Source organism: Bolinopsis microptera, chromosome 3, assembly GCF_026151205.1.
Source record: "Bolinopsis microptera isolate Bmic1 chromosome 3, MBARI_Bmic_1.0, whole genome shotgun sequence".
Classification (NCBI taxonomy): Eukaryota; Metazoa; Ctenophora; class Tentaculata; order Lobata; family Bolinopsidae; genus Bolinopsis; species Bolinopsis microptera.
Window position 1 is genome coordinate 2,130,621 of NC_087074.1, and position 23,939 is coordinate 2,154,559.

The 23,939-nt window shown below is 40.1% G+C and overlaps 1 protein-coding gene across 2 annotated transcripts; it reads left to right on the forward strand.

Annotated features, from left to right (window-relative positions):
- The first annotated feature begins 37 nt into the window (after nucleotides 1-37).
- On the forward strand, nucleotides 38-23,860 carry LOC134813332 (ankyrin repeat domain-containing protein 27-like). Of its 2 annotated transcripts, none has more exons than XM_063821027.1 (16): nucleotides 38-296; nucleotides 474-564; nucleotides 847-996; nucleotides 1,223-1,872; nucleotides 4,913-5,111; nucleotides 5,230-5,284; nucleotides 6,434-6,625; nucleotides 7,222-7,394; nucleotides 7,726-7,858; nucleotides 8,172-8,323; nucleotides 20,960-21,097; nucleotides 21,356-21,583; nucleotides 21,785-21,868; nucleotides 21,989-22,251; nucleotides 22,446-22,682; nucleotides 22,799-23,860. In XM_063821027.1, exons 1-13 carry the CDS (start codon nucleotides 202-204, stop codon nucleotides 21,785-21,787), a joined length of 2,259 nt encoding a protein of 752 aa, XP_063677097.1. In that variant the 5' UTR covers nucleotides 38-201; the 3' UTR covers nucleotides 21,788-21,868; nucleotides 21,989-22,251; nucleotides 22,446-22,682; nucleotides 22,799-23,860. The 2 variants fall into 2 exon arrangements, with proteins under 2 accessions (XP_063677097.1, XP_063677098.1); XM_063821028.1 differs by having other exon boundaries at nucleotides 42-296; nucleotides 22,435-22,682.
- The last annotated feature ends 79 nt before the right edge of the window (nucleotides 23,861-23,939 follow it).

Below are 23,939 nucleotides of genomic sequence, written 5' to 3' on the forward strand. Positions count from 1 at the left end.
AACTGTTTCCGTTGTTCCCTTCTCACAATCTGTACACTATTAGGTTTTCAGTTATTATGAGCTGATTTAAAAAAGAACCCTAACACTCCGCACCATGACAGAAACCTCTCATTGCTCTCACCACTGAACAGTCTATGACGTCATTGTGACGTCATCTGAATCTGTGACGTCATCTGAATCTGTGACGTCACGCACCCTCTCATGTCCTTGTACGATGAAAATTTAGTAGACAATCCCTTCTTCCAGGAGGTCCTTCGTCATGAGGACTTTCTTAACGAAATCATCGCCAATAAATTGTGAGTAGGATTCTATCATCATTCGCTCCCTAAATTATTTGATTAGAATCTTCTATCGTAGATCGCCCAAGCAACGTTATCCCGTAGATTTGGTTATCATAATATGTAGAATCTCCTTGAGCTATCTCTAATTACCTCTAATTACCTCTAATTGTCTCTAATTAAACCGTTCATCAGGACTCTGTGTGTACCATGTATAGGAAGTTTCAACAAGAAACACCAACTAACCCTGGAGGATGTAGAAACTCACACTATCTCCAGAGATGAGGTTAGAGATAGATTTTGTAGTGTAGTTAGTAGTATAGTGCGTTTGTTTAACCTTCAATTGTTGAGTTCTATTCACGCCTATTGAATATAGATTAATAATTATGAAACTGCAATGTGTCCAGTTTTCGTAGTATGAATTTCAGTAAGTCCAATACTCCCCACCTTCGGTATTCTATCCACAGTAGTATATATTATATAACTACTATCCACAGCCCCTCGTCCTCATTTAACACACCCCTCCACAGCCCCTCCACAGCCCCTCATTTAACACACCCCTCTGCAGGAGGTGGAAGGTATGTTCAGAACGTACAACAACAGAACGTTATCCACGGAAACGAAGGGCTTTAAAACCCTGGATAACTTTGACGAAGAGAAAGTCGTTAAAGTACTGTTCGAGGAGACCTTCTTTCTTGATGAGTCTAGGTACATTAATGTAAGTTTGACATTTTCAAATGAAAATTTGTCATCATATTATCAGGATTATTGACTATTGTCCATATATCAGGATTATTGTTCAGCTGCAAAGTTTAAATGGCTCTTCTTCGCCTGAGTTTACTGTTGCCTAGCAACTCTTGTCACTCATGTGAATTAGGAATTCAGCGTTTTCCGCTTCTCCTAAATATTCCTGGTCTGGTTTAACACCGTTTTTATTCTGCCAGGTGATCTGTGTTGACTCTAGGTTTGACTGTGCGTCACTAACCGGCTACACTGACATCAAGTGTGACACTCTCCAACAATGCACTCAGTTTCTATTCGACGAGAACACTCCCTGGGCACGTGCACAACTGGACGACATCCTACAGAAATGCGTGGTATCCCACAAGAGCGCTGGAATGTGTCTCAAGGAGCTGGTTACCAACACCAAGAGGTCCTTTCAGAGGTGCTTGGACATTGTGGAGAAGGACTTTCACTTCTCTAGGAAAGTCCTGACGAACCCAAACTTCCAGATGTTCCTGGAGCTGAGCGTGGAGTTTTACGTCATGACGTACCTCCATCAGACGATATTCGCAGAGTTATGCTACATATTTGGTGCGAAAGACGCGGCTGTTAACAAAACACTTCGGAATCTAAGTCAAGTAAAACCGGGCGAGATTGAGGATCTAAACTCAGTGTTCTTCACATCCCTGCCCCTGTCCCAGGCGAAGATGGCTCAGTTGAACTGTGAGCAGAGTCCGAGAGAGAAGGTGCGGTTACTGTGCGACTGTTTAACGTGTCTACCTAACGCGTCCAGCACCGGACAAGCCATGTCCATGGACGACCTGCTCCCCTTACTCAACTACCTCATCATCAAGTCTGAGGTGCCTAACTGGTGAGACTTCTCTTCAGTTTACTGTTGCCTACCAACTCTTGAGTTGTAATTTACATTTTTAATTCTTAATTTTGTACAATAATTTTATAATTTGGCATACACCTTTTGTGGTGAGGTATTGGTATGATTATAATAGTAGTTTGTAAGATCGAAGTAGACAATTGGAATAGAAAATGGAATATAGAAAGGCTGTAGACAAGGTTGGATCAGTATATTAATAAGATGAGCGTATAATTCTAAAAGTCCCTCTCAAATAATGTCTTAAAATCCTGCATCGTTCCATATCATTATCATGGGTATGAGGACGAAAGTGTGGTATTCATCGAATCCTGCTTGCCTTGCTTATCCTTCATATATGTCTGTTGTGGAGCTGCGCACGTGCACAGATTCTGTTATACTTCATAGGTCTGGCGCGGAGCTGCGCACGTGGAGATTCTGTTATCCTTCATAGGTCTGGCGTTGCTGAGAGATCTTCAAGATCTGAGGGTACGTTTACTGTAAAGGTAATATCTCACTGTAAAGGTAATGTCTCGCAGAACTAATATCCTCTCAAGAGAAGTGGATTTATTAACGTGATAAAGTATTTACACTGTGTAACAAAGTCAGTTTCATATTCTTCAAATCGTTTTTAATATATTATTACGAAAATGTACTCATTATTCATACCTTGCATAAAGTAAAGTGGGAGTTCTGGTCCGGTTTAGGAACTGTAACATACTACTGTTTGAGATCTGATATATCTGAGTTAAAACCTGCTCTTTACAGCAGAGTGAAATACATATTATGCTGAAGATGATACGACCGGTTTATCATATAGGGCGCAGATGTTGCGCGCGCGGATGTTGCCTGCGCGGTTGTTGCACGTGTAAATATTGCCTGCGCGGTTACTTAAAAAGTATTGATTTATCCTTTAACGTTCCTGAAGGACCCAGTCTGTTATCCATACCTACCCAAGTCGGTTCAAAAGCCATGACTGTCGTTACTTACAGGCGCAAATCTTGCACATTGCAAAATTGAGGGATGCGGTGTCAATTTGCAGAAAGTTCAGGACATTCTTTTCTCTTCCCCAATGGTTTTCAAAGATATCTCTTGACTTCTGACAATTTTGCAACTTTATTTCGTAGTTCAGGACTTTTACTCCGTTGAAACTTATGTGAACTCGGTTGGAATATTTTCTATATTCGATGGTCCATATGAAGGGTGGTGTTGCTACCTGAGAGGAGAGCGGTGCAGTGGGAAACAGCTCCAATTCTTTTTCATAGCTGCAAGATAGAACCTGGTAAATTGGAACTCCAGAACGGCTGAATTTCAAGGAAACTCCTCCGGCTTCCTTATCCCGAGTCGCTTTATAGAACCTCACAGTTACAAGCTTGTCAGAGTCAAATGGGCTTTCAGTCTTTATCTGCAGAGATTTGCCGTCCACATTGACGTAATAATCTTGTCTCCTCCGTATTTCCTTCCAATCTGTGAGGTGGCATTAAACAATATGGGATACGATAGAAATATACAATTAAACTACACAATATACACCTTTTTATTATATCTCCTGCATTATACTAGGTCTTTAGGCAAATAGTTAATGGTTGAATAATTGTGCTGGACAAACTTACCACTTTCACCATGGGCTGCCCTGAGTATAGCACTGAGTAGCACAATTATCACAGCTGCATTTATCTCCAGTCTCATTTTAGAGCTAGCTTTAGGGTTGATCCTTGGCTTGTTCAACTGTGCAAAAAAGCAGGATCTGCAAGAGCAAAGATCTAAAATCAAGTAAATTTCTTTGAAATGTAGGCAGAGCGACCTGTGCCTCGGTTTTAAAGGGCTCTCAAAGTTGTGGCTCATTAATAAATCATGACTAACTCTTCATCATATTCATGGTCTTCAATTCAAGACGTCCTGTCCTTCAAGTGTATTAAGATTGAGAAGCAGCTGTCTTAGCTGTATATAAATGTGTCATCCTCGCGTAGAGGCTAGGTTGCAATCAGAATTAAATTAGAAAGGCGCATCTTGGAGTCTGCTGTATCTAATTAAGATGAGCATTGTTAGTGTTACAAGATGCAAATGAGCTTTCATTGTAATTCTCATGCTCAATAAGATGGTAGCCTCATGTCACCTCCTCGAAGATTAGAACGTGTGCCCAGGCCACACGTACAAAATACTGATCACTCACTATGATGAGAAGTTCGTACCGTACGTACTTCAAGCCGGGTACTACGGTACGTACTTCTCATCTTAGGTCACGCATCTCAAAAAACACCTCATGTACCTCGAACTACTTCTCATGTCAATAATGAATGTTATGTCAATGGTAAAAGTGTTAAAACAGAACCTCTCCCGCAGGCTAGCAAACCTGTGCTACATGCAGCACTAACAGAACCTCTCCCGCAGGCTAGCAAACCTGTGTTACATGCAGCACTAACAGAACCTCCCGCAGGCTAGCAAACCTGTGTTACATGCAGCACTAACAGAACCTCTCCCGCAGGCTAGCAAACCTGTGTTACATGCAGCACTAACAGAACCTCCCGCAGGCTAGAAAACCTGTGTTACATGCAGCACTAACAGAACCTCCCGCAGGCTAGCAAACCTGTGTTACATGCAGCATTAACAGAACCTCCCGCAGGCTAGCAAACCTGTGTTACATGCAGCACTAACAGAACCTCTCCCGCAGGCTAGCAAACCTGTGCTACATGCAGCACTAACAGAACCTCCCGCAGGCTAGCAAACCTGTGTTACATGCAGCACTAACAGAACCTCTCCCGCAGGCTAGCAAACCTGTGTTACATGCAGCACTAACAGAACCTCCCACAGGCTAGCAAACCTGTGTTACATGCAGCACTAACAGAACCTCTCCCGCAGGCTAGCAAACCTGTGTTACATGCAGCACTAACAGAACCTCCCGCAGGCTAGCAAATCTGTGTTACATGCAGCACTAACAGAACCTCTCCCGCTAGCAAACCTGTGGTACATGCAGCACTAACAGAACCTCTCCCGCAGGCTAGCAAACCTGTGTTACATGCAGCACTAACAGAACCTCCCGCAGGCTAGCAAACCTGTGTTACATGCAGCATTTCACCTTCGCGCAGTACAGTCCGGACGACAGACACGGGTTTACCTTGGTCTGTTTTGAGGCGTCTCTGGAGCATATCCGGAACGGGAGTCTGAACTATCTGATAGCCCCGGCTAACCAGGGAAGTGTGGAGGCTATCTCTCTCTATGATACCACTTTCTCCCCCATACAGGTAAAACTGGAGCTCAGAAACTGCTTCAAATGGTTTGATACCTTCATTTTTGATATTATGTGACTTTTAACTTTTGCGGTATGGTTATTATTGTAGTATTACCCTGTACCCTTTTCAGATACTGCAGAATTGTGTGTTATTGAACAGATGTGATGATCTGGCGCTCATTCTAGGTTAGCTGAACAAATATCTTTTCAACCAAGAAGTTATTCGATTACTCTATTACATATATGTGGGATATGTTCAAGATTAAAAAGTATAGTAACGATAGGAGTAAGACTCTATTGTATTAACAACATGTAGTAGCTACTATTTTGTCATCCCTATTCTCCCTAACACCTCCCCCCGCTAAGTCTAGCATCCACTCCGTAACACCTCCCCCGCTAGGTCTATCATCCACTCTGTAACACCTCCTCCCGCTAAGTCTAGCATCCACTCCGTAACACCTCCCCCTGCTAGGTCTAGCATCCACTCTGTAACACCTGCTCCCGCTAGGTCTAGCATCCACTCCGTAACACCTCCCCCCGCTAGGTCTAGCATCCACTCTGTAACACTTCCCCCCGCTAGGTCTAGCATCCACTCCGTAACACCTCCCCCTGCTAGGTCTAGCATCCACTCCCTAACACCTCCCACCGCTAGGTCTAGCATCCACTCTGTAACACCTCCCCCCGCAAGGTCTAGCATCCACTCCGTAACACCTCCCCCGCTAGTCTAGCATCCACTCTGTAACACCTCCCCCTGCTAGGTCTAGCATCCACTCCGTAACACCTCCCCGCTAGGTCTAGCATCCACTCCGTAACACCTCCCCGCTAGGTCTAGCATCCACTCTGTAACACCTCCCCCGCTAAGTCTAGCATCCACTCTGTAACACCTCCCCCCGCTAGGTCTAGCATCCACTCCGTAACACCTCCCCCCGCTAGGTCTAGCATCCACTCTGTAACACCTCCCCCCGCTAGGTCTAGCATCCACTCCGTAACACCTCCCCCCGCTAGGTCTAGCATCCACTCTGTAACACCTCCTCCCGCTAGGTCTAGCATCCACTCCGTAACACCTCCCCCGCTAGGTCTAGCATCCACTCCGTAACACCTCCCCCCGCTAGGTCTAGCATCCACTCTGTAACACCTCCTCCCGCTAAGTCTAGCATCCACTCCGTAACACCTCCCCCGCTAGCTCGCTAGGTCTAGCATCCACTCCGTAACACCTCCCCCCGCTAGGTCTAGCATCCACTCCGTAACACCTCCCCCCGCTAGGTCTAGCATCTACTCCGTAACACCTCCCCCCGCTAGGTCTAGCATCCACTCTGTAACACCTCCCCCCGCTAGGTCTAGTATCCACTCCGGTCCGAGGGACTGCAAAACCCCTCCCCACCTCCACCAACTCCAGAGTAACCATGGTAACCAGCTCTAACGACGTTAAGAGGTGCCATCCTCTCTGTTCGTGTGATGTTTGTGAGAAGAGCATTCTCAATCTGCGCTGGAAGGACATTACTGTGGGAACTCCCTTCAACTCTTCAGGTACACATTACTTACTAGTAGTAAGTCATATAATGGTTCTAGTCCCTGATAATGATATCCATGTATTGGGTTTACTCTCGGCAGTGGATCTGTGTTTTCTACTTTCAAGAGCTAGTAGACTAGCAGAGAGAAGAGGGATTCTGATCTCAATATGTAAATAACTTGACGATCCAGGGTGCTGGTTTTCAATGTTAACCGAGTTACCATCTCAAGACATAATCTTGGAGCCGCGGTTTTGTATCGTACGCAACAAGCAGCTTCTCCTATATCATCTTACAATAGAACAGTTGTTTTGTAAACTAACTAATGCTTTGGGGAATGAAACGAAGAAAAGGCACCGTTTAGCAGGCGGGCAGGTCACCTTTTGGTGCACTGCTATTAATGTTAAGTTGAAATGAAATCAGATATTCTAGGGAGGCACCCCATATTCATCTGTACCTCCAATACCCTATCTTACAGTGCTCCTCACGACCAAATCCCACTTATCACTTATGAAATGTATGGTGTTGAAGTTACTACACATTGCTTACTACACAACTTGTAACATTGGGTGCTAATAATAAAGTTTTTCTTCGCCCTCTTTACTCTTTTGTCAGGAGTGAGTATCCTGCACATAGCCGCCCAGAACAACTACACGAACATGTTGGAGCTGCTGCTGGAGCAGGGGGCTGATGTTAACATAGTGGACAGTGCCGGACGTAGCGCGCTCCATTTGGCGTGTCACCGCTCCATCTGCGCTAGTTCCGTCCTACTGCTTATAGCACACAAGGTAGGGGGCCGGGGCCGGGGGCCGGGGGTAGGGGGGGGGGGGGGAGGAAGTTCTGCTTTCATTCTGCATAATTTGTAAAACAACTTACGCTTTGGAATCTAAATCTTGATGCTGAATCTGGATACATGCTGGCTTACCTTATATCAGCTATAAAATTCAGCAGGGTTGAATTAGAAGGTTTCACTGGGATTGAATTACTAACTATTAATATTTGATCTTGCTCTGAAAATAAACTGGTCTCTCCTGCTAGTATACAATAAAGTGCCTTATAGAAGATGAGCACCTCTTGTATCTTATATAAAGATATAAAGGTTACTAACTATCTTTCTAGGCTAATGCCAACACAGGAGATAATTTGGGGAGGACGCCTCTACACGAAGTTTGTGAGCGAGGTCACACTGACATCTTGCAGAGTATGATATACCAGAAGATCAATCTCCGTGTCAATGCAGAGGCGCACAATGGTAGGTGGTGGGGGGTTGAGGGGGCGCCGTGTAAATCCTCTATTAACAAGAGAAACTTTGCGAGGTCGGTGATTCCTCATTTAGTGTGGTTTTATGTTACCCAGTGGCTGGATAGCATATAGCTCTAATAGCTCTAGTAGCTCTTATTTACAAAAGATATTGTAATATCATTGTAATTCTTATGCTCAATAAGATGGTGGCCTCATGTCACCTCCTCGAGGCTCTGATCGAGTGTCCCTCGTACAAAATGTAGCCAGCGCCGAGCAGCTGTATTAATTAATAGCATATAAATGAATAATTGAGATTGTAACAGGAGACACACCGTTGCACCTAGCTGCAAGGTACGGTTACGGAGACATTGTATCCCTCCTGCTGGATGTTGGAGCAAGTATGAGCATCAGGAATAACAAAGGAGAAACCCCTCTCTCCTCAGCTCACAGCAAATACATCTCACATATACTGCAGGTTTGTTAAACCCCTCTCTCCTCAGCTCACAGCAAATACATCTCCCATATACTGCAGGTTTGTTAAACCCCTCTCTCCTCAGCTCACAGCAAATACATCTCCCATATACTGCAGGTTTGTTAAACCCCTCTCTCCTCAGCTCACAGCAAATACATCTCCCATATACTGCAGGTTTGTTAAACCCCTCTCTCCTCAGCTCACAGCAAATACATATCCCATATACTGCAGGTTTGTTAAACCCCTCTCTCCTCAGCTCACAGCAAATACATCTCCCATATACTGCAGGTTTGTTAAAGCACCCAGTTGTAAGTAGTTTTAATAAATAATATGATATCGTAATGTATGATCTGGATAGGTTTTAATTTGAAGGTTTGGGGCATTTAACAACTAGACATTTTCCAGAAAAATATGATATAGGTTGACAATAAAACTGTATTGAAAATCATAGAACGAACAACTGTAGAAAAGTGGAAAGATAACAATCTCCCGAATCACTGATCTTTAGCAGTGCAGTTCAGATATATCTATTTTTCAAGTTGAATCTATAAAAACTGTAGGTTAATACGATATTGATAATAACTAAAAGACAAATAAATCAATCTTAGTATTTGTCAGCTACACGCAGAAACTGTCCTCTAGACTGATGTGAATGAATCTTTAGTTCAACTCTCTATTGGTGTTGTAACAGTAGCTAGTAGTGTTGCTGTGTTGTAACAGTAGCTAGTAGTGTTGCTGTGTTGTAACAGTAGCTAGTAGTGTTGCTGTGTTGTAACAGTAGCAGTAGTGACAAGTGTTGCTGTGTTGTTCCGGTAGCTAGTAAAGTTGCTGTGTTGTAACAGTAGCAGTAGTGACAAGTGTTGCTGTGTTGTTCCGGTAGCTAGTAAAGTTGCTGTGTTGTTCCGGTAGCTAGTAAAGTCTCCCCAAGCTTGGTGCTGGAATTGCAGTGTTAACCTGTATTGTACTTCTCATTGCTGAGGTCACTCTTATACGTAATAAAGCCTGTGATCTACTGCATGAAGAGGACTGACATCGAAGTGGTTGGTCTGATTTCTTCCAGAAGAGAAGTTTTCTCTTTGTATATCCTCGAAAGTTTGGGTTCACCGCTACGTAGATGAACGGGTTCGTCCAAGATGAAAGAAACGCAGCCGTCCAGGCAAAGTCCCTTGGTGGTCCATGAATTCCTAAACCAAGAACAACACATAATGGCATAAAGGAAACCAAAAAGAAGGCAGTTACAAAGATTACAATAAGGATATTAATTTTGTTTATTCGTGCGTTTGCTTTCTTCGCAGCGTATCCAACAAGAACTACATTGCTCAAGATTAAAGTAACACTTGGAATTGCTACAATGAATATCAATAATACTCTGCCTATTATTTTAATGACCATTGTAGTTGATAAGTCGTAAGGGGTCTGTTCACAAAATGATCGACTCGGCTGAAACATTCCTTCGGTGAATCCCATTGCTATTTCAATACCGATCCAAATTGTTGGTATTAAACTGAAGGAAACTGCCATTGAAGTAATGAGTACCATTTTTCTTTTGGAAGGCACTAAGTTTCGTAATGGAAATATACATTTGGAGAGTTTGTTGATGGTAAGAGCGTTGATGAGAAATATGTTGGCGTTCAAGAAAGTGAACCGGCAAGCTGCACTCACAGCACACAGTGCATCTCCAAAAATCCAAACGTTCCCTCCATACTGTATTATCAACATGGGCAGCAAGACTAAAATGCAGTTGAAAGTGTCGACGAAGGCGAGGTTTTTGATGATCCATTGAGACATCTTGTCCAGTTTTATAGCATTTTGAGTTATAGTTCCGTGTAAGACAAAGATATTCCCCACCACTCCTAGTATGAAACAAATGTGACACCAAACTTGTTGGAGAATGAACACAGTCATCGGAGGAATTAACTGTTAAACCGTGATTATTTGAGATTAACTAAATTATATTAGTTTATAACACAGACTTCCGGATTTACTTTTTCATGTAAGTGCTCACACTTCATGTTTAGCACGGTGAAATGAAATCTACAAAATATTAACCGGACTGTTTCACAAAGGCAGAGGGGAAATGTTGGAAATGGGCGGTCGGATAACGACTATAATTTAGCATCAACTCCAACGTGACCTGTCTACTATATCATACAATAGAATGTTTGCGGAGGAATGCAGTGAGATGATCTATATTCTATAGGTTATGAAAATGTGGTTTTATTGTTCTTCAAATCATGCATCATCGTCTCGACTACCTGAGCTATTGTTTAATGAAAATTATGCGGATTGCATTGTGAAATGAATAACCCCACAATAAGAGAGGCAATCATGAAACCTACATGGAACCGCAGTTTAACCTTATTCTGATTGACAATGTGGCAGTGGAATCTTTTGTATCTTTTATTACAAACTAGACATAAGAAAGGGGAGTGGTCAGGCACTTAGACAGTAAATCAAGTTAGTCTAATCTGTAGAAATTGGAAAATAGTGTCTCTTTATATTATGAATCAAGTTAGTCTAATCTGTAGAAATTGGAAAATAGTGTCTCTTTATATTATGAATCACTAAATGTTTTAACACTCCTACCGATTCCGAGTCAGCTGCTCTATTTCCTTTGCCAAACCTAAATCAACTGAACAGCAAGTACAATACTGGCTCTTTGGTTACAGACTAACTTTTGCCAAATGTTGTATTGAACTTTTGAAAAGGAAGCGCAATGTCAATAAAAACAAAACTCAAAAAAAGGTTGTTTCACAACTTTTGATCGCAGAGAAAAACGTAAATGCGGTCGTCGTCGTGCCCCAGTAGGGTTAGAGTTAGAGTCTCACACTACTGATCACTTAGTTCTTAATTTCAGTATGACATTGCAGGTTGCACGTTGAATCATGACTACTATAGTATAGCAAAGTACTGTGTTTACAGTGCAATACAATCCAGATGTACTAAAGGGCACCACTTCTTCAAATAAAATTTTACCCACATAATAATCAGAATAGAGTATGGGTTCCAAGGGCTAAAATAGGGTTAATATAATGGTTAATATAATAGTTAATATTGTAATGGTTAATATAAGGATTAGTATGAGGGTTAATATAAGGTTCCCAAGAATCTGGGGCAGGACGCCATAAACCGCAAAAACACAATCAGAACATTAAACATTATTTAATTTCATATCCGAGACATTACCAGTTACCCCGCAGAATGAAACATCATGATGTGATCTTCTTATTGCAAACTGAGCTAGAGGTAGAATTGCTCTGTTCGATTTTCTCCAGAAAAGAAAAATACTTTTTGTATATTCTCTGAAGTGTTGATTCACAATTACGTAAATGAACGGATTCGTCCAGGATGAAAGAAACGCAGCCGCCCAGGCAAAGTCCCTTGGTGGTCCATGGATTCTGAGGCCAAGGACAATGAATATTGGTACAAAGGATACTAAAAAGCAAGCAGTTACCAAGATTACGATCAGGATATTCATTTTGTTTATTCGTGTGTTTGTTTTCCTTATAGCATACCCAATAAGAACTGCATTACTCACGATTAAAGCAAGACAAGGAATTGCTACAATAAATATCAACACTGCTCTATCTATCATTTTTATGACCAATTTAGTAGACAAGTCGAAAGGGGTCTGTTCGCAAGATGATCTACTCGGCTGAAACTTTGCTGAAGTGAATCCCATTGCTATTTCAATACCGATCCAAATTGCTGGTATTAAACCGAAGGAAACTGCCATTGAAGTAATGAGTACCATTTGTCTTTTGGAAGGCACTAGGTTTCGTAATGGAAATAAACATCTATAGAGTTTGTTGATGGAAAGAGCGTTGATGAGAAATATGTTGGCATTCAAGAAAGTGAACCGGCAAGCTGCACTCACAGCACACAGTGCATCTCCAAAAATCCAAACGTCCCTCCATACTGTATTATCAACATGGGCAGCAAGACTAAAATGCAGTTGAAAGTGTCGACGAAGGCGAGGTTTTTGATGATCCATTGAGACATCTTGTCCAGTTTTATAGCATTTTGAGTTATAGTTCCGTGTAAGACAAAGATATTCCCCACCACTCCTAGTATAAAACAAATGTGGCACCAAACTTGTTGGAGAATGAACACAGTCATGGTAGGAGACAGTGTACGTTCGCTGGAGACAATCTAAATTATCCTGTTACTATGACAATCTGAATTATTTCAGTTTATTATAACACAGAGTTATCATGTTACTATGACAACGCAGAGTTTCAGGACTTCCCACAAAAACATTGTAACTGAATTTAAGAAGATGTTTTGTTAAATATTTGCAACTAACAGCATCGTAACATGATAATACTATTATATACGACACAATTACTGTCTAACTTAAAATAGCTTGGTAGTAGAATAACGACACAAATATTTCATGGGTATTGGGTGATAATAATACTTGCGTCAACCTGCAAGGATGCTCCTTCATAATAATAATCATTTGAAAAAACAGCTACTTAGCTGAGAAAACATACTTCACAATTCACATCTGACGCATCTTATAAAGCTATAAACTATCGCCTACCAATCAAATCGGTTTAATTAATGCATTTAAATGTGTAAATTTAAAAGTCTGTTAGGAGAACAATATAATAATACTGTATTTGGTCAGTGCAAGTTGCAGATTTCTCACCCGATATCACAGTTAGATGTTTATAGTGCTTCTATAGACCAGGGTGCATGCAGTGAAAGTGAAAGTGAAAGTAAGTAATTTACTGCAATTTCGAAATTAAATCTACCTTTCCAAACTTCCTCCCCCTAGGCTGGTTTCGTTAAATGCGAAATTCATTAATTCGTAACTGAAGCCTCATTCAATACGTTTTTTTTAATCGAATACTTTTAAAATTTTACACATTCTGTCATAGAAGAACAAAAAAATAAATTTGATAAATTTGAGATTGGGGAGGCGGATTATCGTTGTGAAGTACTGCACTACTCACGAAGTACTGTACACGATGTTTTCAACCCACGAGTCAGAGAGCAAGCTCAACTGACGGCTCCCAGATGGCGTATGCACATGTCTGATCAAAAATGTGGTTGGGCTGTGATTGTATCGACCATGACTACCGAGTGGGTTGAAAACATCGTGTACAGTACTTCGTGAGTAGTACAGTACTTCACAACGATAATCCGCCTCCCCAATCTCAAATTAAAAACATTACACACAGTATGCACACTCACAAATATGGCAGTGAGTATCCCAGCTGCATATAATGCAGTGTACTAATAGCAGCAGATATGAGATAACAACACGATTGATTACTGATAGGCGTGCAAGAAATTCCTGAGCTGAATAGGGCCGGTAGCTCAATTGGTAGAGCACCAGGCATATAACTCGGAGGTTGGCGGATCATACCCGCCCCGGCACTATGCCGGCCCATGATTTTCAGAATCGCTTACCAGTGGAAATCTAGTCAATTCAAATATCTGCTTGCTTGGTACTCATGGTCGATACAATCACAGCCTAACCACATTCTAAATTTGATAAAAAAAACTACCATTTGAGTACATACGTGATTTTGTAAAGAATTAAAGCAAATTTTCTCTCTGTGATTACTATATTGCTAGCTGTTTGTCGGCCATTTTTTTCTCATCAATCAATTATCAATAATGAATAAATGGGAAAAACGAGCATCTGATTTCATTCTCGGTATCATTTTGCATTTGGGAACGGTAATTTAATTGATATCACTTAATTTTTTGAAAAAAATAAGAGACTGGCCGCGGTCCACTCTACCCGACATTGGATTTTGGTGAAAAACATAATCTCATTTTAGTTAGTGTTATATATACAAAATGGCAAATATACTAATGTACATCATTAGATCACAATACGAAAAGGACTGCAATGTAAAGATATTAAGATGACAGTGTGACAGTGTTAACATGAGTACAAAGGACAACTTTCAAATTGAATTAACAATGGTGAAGAGAGTGATAAACTGTTACTTGTACTCATACCACCTCCGGTCCCTGTCTTCCTTTTTTTTGTTCTCAGTTGTGAAAGAATTGTTATGAGCAAAATACTTACGATTATTTATTATATATGTTCGAATTTTGTTACTCAGTTACTGAGTAGACGGCCTTAACGGTAATGTGGCTCTTGCTATGTGTTGGTTCATCCGAATTAATTATTATAAAATCTAGTTTATTTTTCTAGTTTAGTTAGTTGTCATCCAGCTACACAGTATACTACTTATATTGCATTTTTCCATTACTAATAATATATCAAAATAATGTCATTGTAATTTTGCATGGCTGAAATGTAACGCTTGATTTATGTAAATAATAATTAATTGAATTTTCAAATTTAAAAAATTGCATTTTAAGGGACAATCTCGCTTGTCAAAAAGCACCAGAGCAAGGAAACATTAACTATTTCGTGTTTTGGTCAAATCAGCCTTAAACCAATCGAACAAGAAATCTAAGAAACCTGTCTAGTCGGCATGATTAATAGGTTGTCAGGTGGTTTAGAAATGAAGAGCATGCCTTGTAAGGTTAAAAATACACCAATTACAGAACATTATTTGAATATGATTCGTACATCGTTTATAGCCTATTAGTCATGTGCTACTGAGCTCAACCAAATGCTATGCTGGTAATGAAAAAGAAGACTTTCTCGCCAAAAAGGTTCCGACAACTTGGACTCCGCCCAAGTGCTGCTTCCGACCCCAAAGGTCTTATGGAAAGGAGCACTACGTAGAAGAAGTCATCGGAAAATGAGGGAAAGATGGAGAACGATGTCCACCACTCACTTCAAACGAGTATGGAGATACAAATTCACCAGATAAATTTCAAAATTGGGTAAAGAGAGCTCAAGAACAGCGACAAAGCTCGTTACCGGACAAAGTGAACTAAACTACCATCTTAACAAGCTCAAGCTGACAACAATAACTGAACACTTGTCCACACTACCAAGAGGAGACAATAAATCACGTTGGTAAGTGTCCAAAGCGGTCTTTCCGACGAGGAGGATACTTTGACTCCTTTTATGTCAGTGTGACAGACATAGCGGAAATCTACTCACTCCCAAGGATTATAGGTTTCATAAACACGAAGAAAAGTTTTACAAAATGTGGAAAAAACTAAACCAGTAATCGACCGGGATTCCCGGCGCCGTGAAATCCCGGCGCCGGGGGAGCTATTTCCTCCCGGCCCCGGCCCCGGCCGATTTTCAATTTTTGCCGGGAATTTGGCCGGGAATTTTTGATCGAAATCGGCCTAAAACTTTCATATAAATCTTAAAATGGATTTTCAATTTTGAAAGGATGATGTCCAGAGTGCCAACTTTTAATTACTGTTTCAGCTGAACAAAATTATTTTACCAAAATATATATGAAATCTAATTACCTTCTAAACTGCTCAATTGATACGAACATTATATTGTCATGTAAAAATAAGTTCAGATCCTAAGTCCTGAAAAGTTCTAACTTGGCCGTGGATTTATTAAATTCACGGCCCCGGCCCCGGCCCCGGCCAAATTCCAGAACGGCCAATTCCCGGCCCCGGCAAAATTTGGACATTCCCGGCCCCGGCCCCGGCCCCGGCCAAATCTTAACCCCGGTCGTTTACTGAACTAAACGTTTCACTTTTACATTCCACATTCAAATAATTTACCGGGGTAAGCACAGGGCTTCAATGCTCTTCAATGCTCTTCATTGGTCTTCTACTGGTCCTTTTGACATAAGAAGAAGACGTCATAACCATTAAGTCTTTATCATTGATTCTAGATGCATACAAATCATACACAAACCATGAGTTTCAGCATTAGTTAAAATTAAATTTTAGTTAGTCTTTGAAGTCGCTCCTAGGCCAGGCTTCACTACGCAATGACATTATGGAGTCTGAGTTAACTGTAGTCGACTCTTATGTTACTATGGCAACTACTGTCATGTTACTATGACAAGTCTAGTTGTACTGACTCCGGACTGAGTAGTCCTGCTCATCATGAACTGAGATGTGAACACTGCTTCTGATTTCCTCCAGAAAAGAAGCTTGTTTTTTGTGTAGACTCTGAAACGTGTGTTCACTGTTACGTAGATGAACGGGTTTGTCCATGATGAAAGAAAGGCAGCTGCCCAGGCAAAGTCCCTTGGTGGTCCATGGATTCTGAGGCCAAGGACAATGAATATTGGTACAAAGGATACTAAAAAGCAAGCAGTTACCAAGATTACGATCAGGATATTCATTTTGTTTATTCGTGTATGTGTTTTCCTTATAGCATACCCAATAAGAACTGCATTACTCACGATTAAAGCAAGACAAGGAAATGCTACAATAAATATCAACACTGCTCTATCTATCATTTTTATGACCAATTTAGTAGACAAGTCGAAAGGGGTCTGTTCGCAAGATGATCTACTCGGATGAAACTTTGCTGAAGTGAATCCTGTAGCTAATCCAATACCGATCCAAATTGCTGGTATTAAACTGAAGGAAACTGCCATTGAAGTAATGAGTACCATTTGTCTTTTGGAAGGCACTAAGTTTCGTAATGGAAATACACATCTATAGAGTTTGTTGATGGAAAGAGCGTTGATGAGAAATATGTTGGCGTTCAAGAAAGTGAACCGGCAAGCTGCACTCACAGCACACAGCGCATCTCCAAAAATCCAAACGTTTCCTCCGTACTGTATTATCAACATGGGCAGCAAGACAAAAACGCAGTCAAAAGTGTCGACGAAGGCAAGGTTCTTGATGATCCATTGAGACATCTTGTCCAGTCTGATTGCATTTTGAGTTATAGTTCCGTGTAAGACAAAGATATTTCCCACCAATCCTAGTATGAAACAAATGTGACACCAAACTTGTTGGAGAATGAACACAGTCATCAGAGGCGACAGTGTACGTTCGCTGGAGTAACCATGGTAACCATGTTCGCTGGAGACAATCTGAATTATTTCAGTTTATTATTTCAGAATTAACCTCGTCCCCTCAAGAAAATTAAAACTGAAATTCATGAAGATGTGTTAAATATTTGCAACTAACAGCACTATAGTAACATGATAGTAGTTATGTACGACACAACTACTGTCCAACTTAAATTATAAGTAGTAGACAAACGACACAAAGTTTTAATGGCTAATAAAGTAATAATTTATACAATTATGCTGATTATTCCTTCACATTGAAACATCGTGTCATTCGATCAGCTACTTAGCCTAATTACTAATACTAATACTAATACTAATACTAATACTAATACTAATACTAATACTAATACTAATACTAATACTAATACTAATACTAATACTAATACTAATACTAATACTAATACTAATACTAATACTAATACTAATACTAATACTAATACTAATACTAATATTACTAATACTAATACTAATACTAATACTAATACTAATACTAATACTAATACTAATACTAATACTAATACTAATATTACTAATACTAATACTAATACTAATACTAATACTAATACTAATACTAATACTAATACTAATATTACTAATACTAATACTAATACTATTACTAATACTAATACTAATACTAATATTACTAATACTAATACTAATACTAATACTAATACTAATACTAATACTAATACTAATACTAATACTAATACTAGTACTAATATTACTACTACTAATATTACTACTACTAATATTACTAATACTAATACTAATACTAATACTAATACTAATACTAATACTAATACTAATACTAATACTAATACTAATACTAATACTAATACTAATACTAATACTACGAGAAGATCTGTCAAACATATTTCTTCACAATTCACATCCGACGCAGCTTATAACCGATCAAATATTGGTTTAATTAATGGGTTATTAATGCCCTTTAATAGAGCATTTTAATCATATCGTGTTTTCAAGCATATCAAACACACAAGGTCAAATAGCGACGATGATTTTTATCCGACTTGGCACTTTGACAAAATAGAAAACATACAAAATATGTATATATATTATGCATACGAAAAGGCTTGAAATGTATCAATGCTTTAGGGCAGTGATAAAGTTACAGAGGACAACAGTGATAAAGTTACAGAGGACAACAATAACATTACTAATGGCGTAGAGAGTGATAAGCGATTATTATTAACATCTATTAACCATGTCCCCCTCAGCACATCTCACTACCCCTGCACCTGTCCCTTTCTAAATCAAAATTTTGAAAACAGCTCGGAATTTTTGTGATGGATACATGATACATCATTAGTAGAAACTTTTGTTCCAATTCGGTATTTTATTATTTGCTGAGTAATGTAGTGAATGTCTCTCTCTCTCTCTCTCTCTCTCTCTCTCTCTCTCTCTCTCTCTCTCTCTCTCTCTCTCTCTCTCTCTCTCTCTCTCTCTCTCTCTCTCTCTCTCTCTCTCTCTCTCTCTCTCTCTCTCTCTCTCTCTCTCTCTCTCTCTCTCTCTCTCTCTCTCTCTCTCTCTCTCTCTCTCCCTCTCCCTCTCTCTCTCTCTCTCTCTCTCTCTCTCTCTCTCTCTCTCTCTCTCTCTCTCTCTCTCTCTCTCTCTCTCTCTCTCTCTCTCTCTCTCTAGTGTTTCGGTATAACAAATAAACGGGGGAGAGGTCAAATGGTTAAATAAACCTTTAACCATTTGAACGGGGAATGTAAGAAACTAGTCAGCATAATTGATAGGTAATCTGGTGGTCTGTAGATTAATGATCCACCCCTGCCGGCATGCCCCCATTTAGACATAATCAACGAAGACATCTTTGTCTTATATACACAACTTAACAACGGTTTGCTTTCCTTTACTGTAGCCCCAATTTAGTCTTTTCGCCGAGCGTCTTTAATTGACTGAGACAATAGGACTCCAGCTCCTCAGATACCCATTTTTAGGTTTAATTACCGGTTGTTATCAGTAATCACATCTCTCATTCTCTATTCGATATTTTTCAGACGAGCTTCATGGTAACCATGGTAACCAGTTGTGGTAGATCAATATGATTGTGAGAAACGTTTACAGTAATTAGTCTCAGTGTTAGACTAATGTTACACAAGAAGACTTGTTTGTTTATTTGAATTGAGTTTGATTGTTATATACAGGGTGTCCCAAAAAACACTACCCAGTGAGAAATCCTCCTAATTTCCTCAATTTTCCTTCAATGGTACTCATGTCTTAGTATGTTTACCTAAAAAAGTTGGGAGATTTGTTTTTTTGTGACTTCTGAAAACTTAAGCAAACTATTTTAAGTCATCATTTTAAAAATGTCAAAAATTTTCGGAATAATCCTCAAATTATGGGCTCGCCCACCATTCGGAGCGCTGAGCCAAGAGGAAAAAACTTTTGTTATGAATTTGATTGCAAACTGTTCCTTTTTGTCTCATCTAACTACCGAACACCACAGTTAATGCTAAAAGTCCCAAGAGGTGCTCACAAATGGTCATCTTCCAGCTGGCCTGAAACCCAAATATGGACGATAGGCCGAATTTGCATAAATTATGCAATTTTTTATGCGAAAGTCGCTAATTTTCTAGCTTTAATGGTCGCATATGTTTCTTGGTAAGTGTACTGACAGATCAAGGAAGCCAAAAATTTAAAATAATATGAAAATAGGGCAAAATTACGCAGTTAAAGGTTAAAAAAGGGTGTGGCCCGAAAATGCTCCCAAAACATGCTGGACCATATCAAAAACCTCCATTTCAGTTCTCATTGTGAAGAATACTTCAACTTGGGGCAGTCTAAACGTTTCAAAACTAGGATTCCATCGTGGACGAAAACTATCACCTATTTTGGGATCACACCAAGATTTCTTCGCATGTCTTTAACATCGAAAAAATGTTGCCCATCAAGTTCATATGAGACTCCCAATGGTCCTAAAAAGTCTCCTAACCCTTTAGAAAATCATGCTAAGAGATCAAAACCAATGAGTTCAAACTGATAAAATTAGGAGGGTTTCTTATTGTGTAGTGTTTTTTGGGACACCCTGTAGATATATAACTATGATTGTGATTTTAATTTCTTAGTAAAGTTTCAACATTTTCGTAGAATAGAAAAAGGACAATAAAAACCAACGAAACACATTTTACTGGCCTCATAAATATGAACTTAATTGGTGTACCCTTTTTCGGTTATAAAACTCTAACCATTGCACAATACTAATGTAAAATCGATTATATAACGGAAAAAAACTAATAATTTAATATGTTTTGCGCTGAAAACATATTATATTGGCTTCATAGTTTTAAACCTAATCGATATGCTTTTTTCGGTTATATTATATAGAACTCTAACAATACTAATGTAAAATAGATTATATAATAACATAATTAATGTATAACCACTGGGCTCTACATCTCAAATAAAAAAGATCAGTGCAAGACACTGGACACGATAACTGTGAAATTACACTCTTTCTGTTTATAGGAACCTCGATAAACACGGCTTACACTTTATCTGAATTTTCACAACCAATTATGGAGCTAAATGAAGCCTCAGATTAGTTATAATAAACGTCTGATTATATAGTAGTTGTACAGCAATACTAAGGTAACGGGACTACTGCGGGCCCTCTACAGGCCAAACCTTGTTAACAAAGCCGCAGACCTCGTTAACGTCTGATAAGTTATAATTAAGTTTAACGTATTGTCCAGTTACTTACCTTCTTTTATCATTTCAGCTGTTCAGCAGTGAGCTGGAATTGGAGCAGATCAAAAAGAGATCAGTTACTTGTAACTTGAACGAGGAGCAAGAGAAGTTGTTCAGACTTTGCGCAGAGGGGGATTTACAGATGATCAAACATAAGCTTAATCTAAGGGTAAAGAACTTATGGATGACAAAATATAACAAAAATGCTGTAAATATTATAAAGAAAAATAGTGAATCGTATTTTCAATCGTATTGTAGTATTGTGGATGCCACAGCTGATATCGTTTAAACAGCAATTTTCAGTGATTTTAGCAATCTTACATCAATTTGGGCATGTCCCCACGTGTGCAACTTTCCGATTTTCGACTTTAAACCTAGCTTATGTCTCAATTAACCGCAATTATAACTCTAAAAACAACATGCCCAGGCATTCAGAACATCCAGCATGACGCGACCCCGCCTGCAGTCCATCAAGACGAAGTGCCACCCGCTGTGTCAATGTGAAGAGTGTTTTGAAGCGGTGGAGCAGTCCCCCGTCTCCCGGACCTGCTCCGCAACTCGGATCATTATACACTTCTCCACATTGCAGCGCTGTACGGTCACGCTGACCTGGCTCTGCTCTTTGCGGGACATTTTAACTGGATGCTGGATGCAGGTTACTAATATATGAGTAATTTGTAAGGATATTTTGAATTAAGCCTTAAGGTATCGGGCGAGAGGTATCGGGCGAGAGGTATAATATGGCGTATGATTTTGCGAGTTTTTAACCCACTAAAATTCAAATCTCAACTGTACTCTGGTAACGAAAATAAGGATATGTTCTATTTCAGAGATGTACATAACATTTTTATTTCAGTAACTGCCCGACATAAGTTATCTCCCCTTCATCTGGCCTGTCAATACAACAACGAACCTATAGTCGACATCCTCATAACAGCTGGTGAGTGTTTATCTAACTTTATATTGCACACAACATAGACGGACGAACACACCGACGAGTTTAGGCTAAATTGTAAAAGTGTCACAAAGTGAGAGACAATATAACAAGCCCCTTCTCCAGGCTGTGCAGTGAACTGCAGAGATGCGCAAGGGAACACCCCGCTACATTTCACGTGCACAAACGGGCACAGTGGGTGCGCGCTGCTCCTCCTGGACGCGGAGTGCGACATATCGCTAGGTAACGACCGGGGCGACACGGCCCTGCACTGCACTGCACGGTGGGGCCATATACCTCTGACTAACCTGCTCCTCCGGTACAATGCTCCCCCTGGGATTAAGAATAAGGACGGTCTCCTCGCTCTACATCTCTCCCAGTTCGACGAGGTGAGGACGTTATTATTACTCCTGATCCTCTTTACATTACGATAATGCGTTATTCAAATGAGACATTTTCAATCTGCATAGTGAGATTATGAATAAGACTCTCCAATTTTAGTCGCTCAATAAAAATGTCATTTAGCAACGTTTTATATGTTTATGGGAACTAGGAATGAGACACTACAACAGCTGTTTACCAGGTATGTGAAGCGTTGAGACGCGCAATGGGACTAGTATCGGCAGAGCAGAGTGAGGACGATACAAGCTACACGGACTGCAACAGTCACATCTCCAGTTCTAGTCCGAATGTAGAGCGACGAGGAGAGGAGACCGAACCCTCCTCCTCCTCTAGGTGTAGCAGAGGCTTGAAAGAAGAGGCTGGGATTGAGGGGACTGGGAAAAATAGGAACTTGAAACTTCACTGGCGCTCAATCTTGGTTAGTTTTAACAAAGCTATGTACTTTATTTAGGTTCAAATCTGTATCATTTAAAGTACTTGCATCTGATCTAATAATAAAATAATTGAGGAAGTTAGAAAGATACTCTATTCCAGGAACGGCCCCGAAAAGTACTTTGCCAGACAGGACACCAACACCAGATACTGACCCCTCAACCACACTTCCCGCCATTCCCTCACATTCCACAGAAATCGGAACTGAACCTGAAATGAACAGTCCTATCAGCAGATCTCTAGATGAATTAACCTCCTCTCGAGAGTCAAATAAAACAATAGGACCACGTGACAAATCCCCAGAGCCGCGCGATACGTCATGTGACGAATCCCCGGAGCCGCGCGATATGTCACGTGACAAATTCCCGGAGCCGCGCGATACGTCACGTGACTCTCCAGAAACCAGTACTGATAACAGCGAGGTAGTGAGGGAACTGTTATCAGAGTGTTTGCTGGAGGGAGATGATGAGTTTGGCGAGGACTGGGTCCTTCAGAACAGGCCTCTTAGTTTCTGTGAGGGTTGAGTTGTTAGGCGCACTGCACGTGCATGACGTGGTGCGTCATGCACTAGTTTTTATTGTGGAATCTTTGGTCTCTTGTATATATTTGTAGTTCATTTGAATAATTTGCAGATGTTGTGCCTCTTCTCCCTAGTATGTTATATTCCGAACAACTGGCAGCCACAAGATTTGGAGGGGAGTTTTTTAAACACGTGTACGTTGTTTATCGTTAATTAATAATTATGTAAGTTATGTATTAGATATCGAGAATATTTCCAGGGTTGCAAATTGGGCAAATTCAGGTTGTAATTAACCTTATCAAGAAAAACTTATTAACTGGAAACAACCTTGAAATTGAGTTCAAAAAGTTCACTCCCGTGTTAGTGAAGCTCTAGGCGTTGGGTTCAAGTTTTTAATTTGCTTCAGACTCGCTTTCAGAATCATGTCAGTTATACAGCTTGCTGTTTCTTGTCTTATATTTTAATGTATGCTAGCAGGAAACTAGGACCGTGTCCCATAAACAGCAAAATAAACAAAGAGCACACAACGTAACATGGGTTTCTAGGAATTTTCGCTGCCTTTTGACCGGGTCTGTTATTGTGAGATTTAAATGTTGTCTATTTTTGCTTTTTAGATGTTTAATGTTTTTACAACTCTTATTTTATGACGTTAATTTTTTATTGTCATTCATTCGCTGACTGTAGTCTTCGCCAATTCGCCATAGTTGATTGTAATGTTTTTTC

Excerpts from the sequence above, each read along its gene's own strand:
- LOC134813332 (XM_063821027.1), top strand. The coding sequence starts at position 202 with ATGTCCTTGTACGATGAAAATTTAGTAGACAATCCCTTCTTCCAGGAG. Across the intron at positions 997-1,222 it reads ATGAGTCTAGGTACATTAAT|GTGATCTGTGTTGACTCTAG; the intron begins GTAAGTTTGACA and ends TTATTCTGCCAG. Across the intron at positions 7,395-7,725 it reads TACTGCTTATAGCACACAAG|GCTAATGCCAACACAGGAGA; the intron begins GTAGGGGGCCGG and ends CTATCTTTCTAG.